The sequence below is a fragment of the Orycteropus afer genome, unplaced genomic scaffold (genome assembly GCF_000298275.1).
Source record: "Orycteropus afer afer isolate SDZICR_OR568_19922 unplaced genomic scaffold, OryAfe1.0 scaffold00622, whole genome shotgun sequence".
In the NCBI taxonomy this organism is placed as follows: Eukaryota; Metazoa; Chordata; class Mammalia; order Tubulidentata; family Orycteropodidae; genus Orycteropus; species Orycteropus afer.
In genome coordinates, this window is record NW_006922209.1 from 1,280,677 (window position 1) to 1,288,977 (window position 8,301).

Consider the following 8,301-nt stretch of genomic DNA (forward strand, 5'->3'; position numbering starts at 1 on the left):
TTTTCCTTTTAGTTCTTCCCTCTTCTCCCATTGTTTCTTTCTTTGTCCTTTTTTTTTTTTTTTGGTGATTTAAAGTTGTCTGTTGTTTCCAAGACACTGTATTAATTTGTTGATTGTATGTTGATTTACTCCACACTGATTTTTTGTTTTTGTCTTGTTTTAATATATTCCGGCAACAGAGTGGATGTGTTACTCTGGTCACTAGTTCAGCAGCACTGGAGTGCTCACTGCCCGATTTCAGGCAGATTTGGTAGCAGGTTGGTGTGTGGGTGAAAATCTCTGATTGCTGATTGTGAAAAGCAGCTGATGTCAGGTTGGGCTGGTGTTGGCTGCTGTCTGTCATTGATCCAGTGATGCTGGAGTAGACGGTGGCATTCACCAAGTGGTTGGAGTGGCAGATGTTGTGGATAAATCTCAGAAGAGAGGAAGGAATGGGAAAGAAGGATGCAAGGAATGGTAAGCACAGGGAGGAAGTGGGAAGAGTGCTGCTGTTACATTGTGGACATTGTAATGAATGTCACAAAACAAACTGTGTATAAATTGTTGAATGCAAAACCAATTTGGAGAGTTATAGTTTCACATAAGACCTAGGAAAACACTTTCTTCTCTAACACCTTCCACAAGGCATCTTTGATGTCTTTGTTCTTCAAACTGTAAATGAGAGGGTTCAGCATGGGGATCACTAGTAAATAAAACACAGATGCTACCTTGTCCTTTCCAAATGAGTAGTTGGAGCTGATTTGCAGGTACATGAAAAAGGCTGTGCCAAACAACAGAGTCACCAACATCAGGTGTGAAGCACAGATGTTGGAAACGTTCCATCAGCTTTCCCAAGTGTATCTGTAAGACAGCAGCCACTATATAACTGTAGGAGATAAGAAGGATGAGAAATGATGCCCCTCCAACAGCTACCACTATGAGGAAATTCACCACTTGTCTGAAGACAGTGCTAGGGAGGTCGCAGAAGAAATGGTTGATGATGTTGGGTCCCTAGACATGGAGCCGAAATATGGAGGTGGCCTGGATCAGGGAGCTCAGGAAGTCACCAATATATGCCCCAACCACCATTCCGGTACATAGGCCCTGGGACATGACAGTGGTGTAGAGCAAGGGGCTGGAGATGGCTGCATATCAGTCATATACCATAGCAGTCAAGAGGAAGCACTCAGTTAGACCCATGCTGACAACAACAACAACAACAACAACAACAACAACAACAACTGAGCTGCATAGCCCACGAATGATGATCTGCTCTTGGAAGAAGTCGATGAGCACCTTGGGAGCCACTGCAGAAGAGTAGCGGATATCAATGAAGGACAAATTGCTGAGGAAGTAGTACATTGGTGTATGTAGATGGATGTCACTTTTGATCAGACAGGTGAGGGCCAGATTTCAGGCCAAGGTTATGAGATAGATACCCAGGAAGGTCACAACGAGGAGGACCTGCACTTCTGGATGATCTGCATGTCCCAGGAGGATGAACATGGTCACGGATGAGCTTATCCAGGCCTTGGCTATGGCCCTGTTTCTGAAGGACAACAAGGATAAGACACAGACTTGGAATAATAATAAGGATCCACTTTACAGGTGGTGTCAACAAATAGTGATAGTGACTCTATGTGCAACAGAATGAAATACTGTCCAGTCCTGGGCCATCCTCACAATTGTTGTCACGCTTGAGTCTATCTTCACAGCCACGGTGTCAGTCCATCTCATTTAGGGTCTTCCCTTTTTCTCTGACTCTTACTTTACCAAATATGTTATCCTTCCCAGAACTGGTCCCATCTGATGACATGGCCAAAAAGTATGAATAACAAAGTCTGGCCATTCTTGCTTCTAAGGAACATTCTGGCTGTATTTCCTTCAAGATAGATTTGTTGGTTCTTCTAGCAGTCCATGGTAGTTCAATATTCTTCACTAACACCACAACTCAAATGCATCAATTTTGCTGTGGACTTCTTTATTCATTGGCCATCTCTCATGTGTATATGAGGCTATTGAAAATACCGTAGCTTGGGGTCAGGCACACCTTACTCTTTAAAGTGATATCTTTGCTTTTCAACACTTTAAAGAGATCCTTTGAAGCAGATTTGCCCTATACAATGCATCATTTGATTTATTTACTGCTGTTTTAGTCTTTGATCTTCATCACTAAGTGCTCCAGGTGTTACTCACTTTCAGCAAACAATGCTGTGGGCCTCTCACAGGTTGTTAATGAGTCTTCCTTCAATCCTGATGCTGCATTCTTCTTGTAGTCCAGTTTCTCTGATTAATTGCTCAGCATACAGATTGAATAAGTATGGCGGAAGGATACAACTCTGACACTTTTCCTGATTTTAAACCTTACAGTCTTCTCTTGTTCCATTTGAATGACTGCTGTAAATTAGGACCCCTAAAGTTGCCACTAGGAGCTCTGGTAGTGTAGTGCCTAAGGCACTTGACTGCTAACCAGAAGGGTGGTGGTTCAAGCCCACCAGCCTCTCCTTGGAAGGAAGGTTGGGCAATCTACTTCTGTAGTGATACTGCCTCAGAAACCCCAGGAAAGTTCGCTATGAGTCAGGTGACCCAACGGCACATAACAACAAAATTGCCTCTATTTATTCTCTGATAATCTTTACTGTATTAGATTTTACATTTAGGTCTTTTATCCATCTTGAGGCAGTTTTTGTAAATGATGTGAATTATGGATCTTGTTTCACCTTTATGCAAATGGATAGCCAGGTTTTCCAGCACCCTTTGTTAAAGAGACTGTGTCTTCCTTATTTAATGGATTTCAGCCCTTTGCTGAAGATCAGTTGCCCAAAGATAGATAGATGGTTTTACTTCTGGGTTCTGAACTCTGTTCCATTGGTTTATGTGTCTGTCAGTGTACCAGTACCAGGCTGTTTTGACTACCGTGTCTGCAATAGGTTTTGGGATCAGAGAATATGAGGCCTCTTTGTTCTTCTTCACTGTACTTTGCTTACCTGGGGTATCTTTCCTTTCCTTATGAAGCTAAGATTGGTTGTTCTATGTCTTTAAAGAATGGTGATTGAATCTGTATTGAGATTTCATTATATTTATAGATTACTTTGAGTAGTATTGATATTAGGTCTTTCTGTCCATGAGTATATGTTCTTCCATTTATGTAGGTCTGTCTTAGAGTAGTATTTTGTACTTTTATTTGTATAAGTAATTTGTATCTCTGTTTGTTTTATTCCTAGGTATTTTATCTTTTTTGTAGCTACTGTATATGGTATTGTTTTCTTCATTTCCTTTTCAGAATTCTCTTTGTCAGTGTGGAGGAATCTGACTGATTTTTATATGTTGAACCTTTACCCTACCACATTGCTGAATCTTTAATTAATTCCAGTAGCTTTCTTGCCGAGTCTCTGGAATTTCCTATGTATAGGATCATATCACCATATCATGTGCAACCAAGGATAGTTTTATTTCTTCCTTACCAATTTGGATGCCATTTATTTCTCTTTTTTGCCTTATTTCCCTGGGTAGGACTTCCAATACAATGTTGAGTAGGAGTGGTGATAGAGGGCATCCTTGTCTGTTTCCTATTGGCATGTGGAATGCTTTAAATCTGTTTCCATTGAGAGTGTTGTTGGCCCTTGGTTTTGGATATATGTCCTTAATTATGTTGAGCAATTCTCTTTCTCTTCCTATTTTACTGACAGTTTTTATGAAGAATAAATAGTATTGGGTTTTATCAAATGCATTTTTATCAATTGATATGATCATATTGTTAGTTTTCTTAATTTTATTTATGTAGTGGATTATGTTGGCAATTTTTCTAATACTGAACCATCCTTGTATAGTTGGTATAAATCATACTTGTTTTTTCACATTGTGTTGGACTCTATTGGTTAAGATTTTGTTGAGGATTTTTGCATCTATGCTTATGAAGGATATTAGTCTGTAATTTTCTTTTTAAGTTGTGTCTTTTCCTGGTGTTGGTATCAGACTTATGTTTACTTCATAAAATGAGTTCAAGAATACTCCATATTTTTCTATGTGGTAGAATAGTTTGAGTAGTTGTTTGTGTAATCTCTTCCCTGAATGGTTGGTAGAATTCTCCAGTGATGCCATCTAGGCCAGGAAATTTTTTTCTTGGGTCAAAATAAGTTTTGGAGGAGGTTGCATTTGAGCTGCACTGTGCCAAGTCTTCAGGTTCCTGGGCATGCAAAGATGAGCAAGAAGGAATTTCAAAGGAGAAAACTATAATGTCAGCAGAATTGGAAATCATCTCTCTGTGTCCTTCTTTTTTTATTTAAAAAGTTTGTTGCAAAATTTTTATTTTTTTCTGAAATAGTATCACAGGCTTGAAAGGCAAAAGCCACAACTAGAATTCTTATTACATGGAACTGAAATTTTATCTTGCTCCTTTGAATGACAGGAACCCATAAGTACTTCCTTCATCCTTTCCAGAGATTTATTTGAACTGGTTCTTCCTGGTACAGACATGACTGGTGTGACAAAACTGTAATTTTTAATTACAGAGTGTACTGGAACAATAACAGGAATGGGGGGAATTACAGCAGATTGACACCTGCTAGAAACTTAATCTCAGCCCTAGAAAACAAAGGCAGTGTACACGTTGCTTAACAATCAAATCTCTTTACTGGCAGAGTTGGAAACAACCGTGCTTGGCTCAAAGAAGACTGCTGACAGCATTGCTTTGGATGTGTATTGATTTCCACAGTCCTAACAATAACCCAGTCTCCAAAGTCAGGCTTCTGAAAATGCTTACTATGTCTTTTCTGAGTCTCCCATATAGGGCTTTGAGCCATAGTTTTCTCTTTCCTGTTCCAGTCCATTGACATTTTACAAATATGGTTCTGTTTCTATTTTGCTGCTTCAGCCATGGTTGAACAAATTCCTACCTTTCTGATGCCCTGCTTCATTCACAGAAAATTGCCACACCTCCAATGTTCTTCATTCACAGAAAATTGCCACACCTCCAATATTCTTCTACATGATCAATGTTATCTGTAGAACATTATTTTCATTGGGTTATTCATGTTTGGTGAAATGAACATTTTTATGGCCAAATATGTGTGAGGAATATTGAGTTGATAAAGGTTAAATGAGCTATTTGTTACAGGCTTCTTCAGAGACTCTAACAAATAAATGTGCAATCACGAGTCTATAAATGATGGATGCCTTTTGCTGTGTTTTCCAAACAGTATCACCAACACTGTCTTTCTTCCTTGGTGTAGCTTATGAAATCTTTTAACCTGTTGAACCTATATTGGAAGATATTGCATTAGCTAAGACTCTGAAAACCAAGAGGATCATTTCAACACTGGTGGATATATTCTAAGTATTTCTCAATTCCTCATGCTCTTTGAGAACACAGTGTAGTTGTCACAAGTTAGTCACCAAAATCAAACCAAACTCACTGCCGTCCAAACATTTTTCCAACTCATAATGACCCTCCTTGGGTGTCTAACGCAGTATCTCTATGGAAGTAGATTGCCCAGTCTTCCTTCCAAGGAGTGGCTGTCATAAGTTAGTAGGCATTTATTTCCCCATACAATATTTTATTAATATTTACAAAAATCCATTGATGGGTATTATTGTTATTATTTCTGCTTACAGATAAGGAAACTGAAGCTCAAGGAGGTGAGATAACTTGTCCAAGTTCACACAGATAGTAATGGTAGACATGATATTTGACTTGAGAAGTTTTGTTCCACTCAACCAGTTTACTAGACTGTGTGCTATTAGTATCCTATGTAAGATTGGACAAAGCACTTCATTTCTCTGTAGTTCATTTAATTCATACTAAATTGATGATAATAAGATGTACTTTAACTGTGTCAATTAGTTATGGTGAGATTTCAAAAAGAACTGTAAAAGTCCATAAAAGATTCAGCATGATTATTCAAACATCCAAGTGGAGAAATAATCCTACCAGATGGCTTATTTTTAATTACAGAAAGTTTAAAGGCATAATTATTCAGTTGCCTGTTAGCCTTGCTTCATTATTTTTATCCTGTTCCTCTTGACATGTGTTTCAAAGGTTTGTAAGAATCAAACATGTTTTCTACACTTCAGAAATTACAGTAGGCTTCTTTGTATGAGGATTCTTCATTGAGTCTTCCCAGTTACCTTACCTTGTTACTTAGAATAAAACAAAAAACCAAATTCATTACCATTGAGTCTATTGTGACTCATAGCGACCTCCTTTGGGTAAATCTTTATGGAAGTGGCTTGCCCAATCTTCCATCTGTGGAGTGGCTGGTGGGTTTGAACTGCCAACTTTCTGGTTAACAGTGAAAATAAAAGCAAATTTGTGGTACAAAACTTTTTATTGTTAAATTATAGGCATAGTTATATGAGTTATAGTGATTAATGTTAGAAAAACAGCTGAGCAACATGATAGAAAGTCCCTTTGCAAATAAAGCACATGATTTTAAATACTCTACTCAGTGATACAAAGTTCATCTTTTGAGTCACATGGATTTGCAATTGCATTTGATTTTAGGAGTCAGGCTCTAATAAAAGTAAAAATCCTTAGGGAGAGAAGAGGAAGTTCCTCAGGGTGTTTGTGAAACTTGCTTTTGAATATAGAGTAGCTAAAGCATGGAAGAAATGAAATAAAAGAGTTATACACCAAAGTGAGATAGACTAGGAAGAAGTGCCTGGCAGTCTTCCCAAGTCAGTATGATCCACAGCCTACCATGGGAATAAAGCTAGACCAGGTAGCATTTCTGTTGTGCATTGGGTCCCCTTGAGCTGGGATGACGCTACCATAGCTAACAGCAGTGACAATAGTGTTGAATGGTCCTGAGGATATAAGGGAAATGACTGATGAGAAAAGAACGAGTTGTCCTTACCTTTAGGCTGGAAGTTTGAGAAAATTTGATTTCAAGTCTCAATCTGAATCTCTCATCCTGGTTTATTGCTTTCAGAAGACTGAAGTCTACTTTGAAGTTTCTTCATGGCTGACTTCATCTCTTTGTTTCTCAGTGTGTAGATCATGGGGTTCAGCATGGGGGTGATGACTGTGTTATTGATGGATATGGCTGTGTCCATGGGCAGCGTAATGAAGGGCCGACAGTAGATGTAAATGCAGGGCACAAAGTGGAGAGTCACCACCAGGATGTGGGAGGTGCAGGTGGAGATGGCCTTGTTCCACCCTTCCCCAGAGTGGGATCGCAGCATCACCAGAATAACAGTGTAGGACCCCAGGAGCAGGAGGAACCAGAGCAGGGTCAGCAGTCCATTATTGGAGATCATGAGAAGCTCCACAGTGAAAGTGTCAGTGCAGGCCAGTTTTACCACCTGGGGCACATCACAGTAGAAGGCATCCAGAATGTTGGGGCCACAGAAGGGGAGTGGGAGCATCAGAATTATCTGGACAATTGAATGCAGACCACCCCCCATCCAGGAAGCCACCACCAAGGTCACCCATACCTCTCTCCTCATAATGGTTACATAGTGGAGGGGTTTGGCAATTGCAAGATATCTGTCAAAGGCCATTATAGAGAGGGAGAAAACATCTGCCCCCCCAGCAAAGTGATAGAAAAAGATCTGTGCCAAGCAGCCATTGTAGGAGATGGTCCTCCTCTTTGATAGAAGATCCACCAGGAACTTGGGGACAGTGATGGATGAATAAACAATGTCCAGGACAGATTTGTTCCTCAGGAGAAAGTACATGGGAGTGTGGAGTCGGGACTCATAGGTGATGGTGACCACAATGAGGACATTGCCCAACACGGTTGTTATGTACACAAGGAGGAAGACCAGAAAGAAGAGAAACTCCAGCTCATGAAAGTGAGTTAGTTCTAGGAAGACAAACTCTTTCACATGAGTGTGGTTGCTCTGGCGCATGGTGGGAAAGACCCTGTTCTAGGTCTGCCTTGGGAGAAGAGATGTTAGCATTAGAAGTATTTTGTCATGAGGTAGCAACATCAATTATTTCATATTGTTATAAGGCTTTCTAAGCTTCCAGATTATCATGACTGCTCAAAAAAACTGGACCATAAGTTTCTCTTTCATGTACTGAAAACTCTTTTTCCTGATAACTCTTCTTTCCTATTGGAAACCCCCTGGGTTGACAGGAGGAACCATCACACTGAAAGATTCTAGGTTATTATTCAGACTAGTGGATGTTAGGAGATGATCCATTTTGACAATGATGTATCTTTTGTTCTGTAAGTGTAACTTCTTCATATGCATACAGAACTTTACACTTCATCTAAGGCTTTGATCAACAACATCTTACCTTGATATTGATTCTCATGATGTCTCTCTGAAGTCTATAGAGTAGTTATGACCATCGTTTTTTATATACTTGGAAAC

The 8,301-nt window shown here is 39.5% G+C and overlaps 2 protein-coding genes across 2 annotated transcripts; both read right to left on the bottom strand.

The window, feature by feature from the left end:
• Positions 1-587: 587 nt before the first annotated feature.
• LOC103210546 (olfactory receptor 5A1) lies at positions 588-1,795 on the bottom strand. Its single transcript, XM_042783063.1, is given in 4 exon segments — positions 588-813; positions 815-1,363; positions 1,419-1,528; positions 1,748-1,795. Coding segments are annotated over 4 exon segments (933 nt in total).
• A 5,090-nt stretch (positions 1,796-6,885) lies between these two features.
• On the bottom strand, positions 6,886-7,908 carry LOC103210547 (olfactory receptor 4D6-like). Its single transcript, XM_007956463.2, has one exon. It carries the CDS (start codon positions 7,828-7,830, stop codon positions 6,886-6,888), a length of 945 nt encoding a protein of 314 aa, XP_007954654.1. The 5' UTR covers positions 7,831-7,908.
• Between the last annotated feature and the right edge of the window lie 393 nt (positions 7,909-8,301).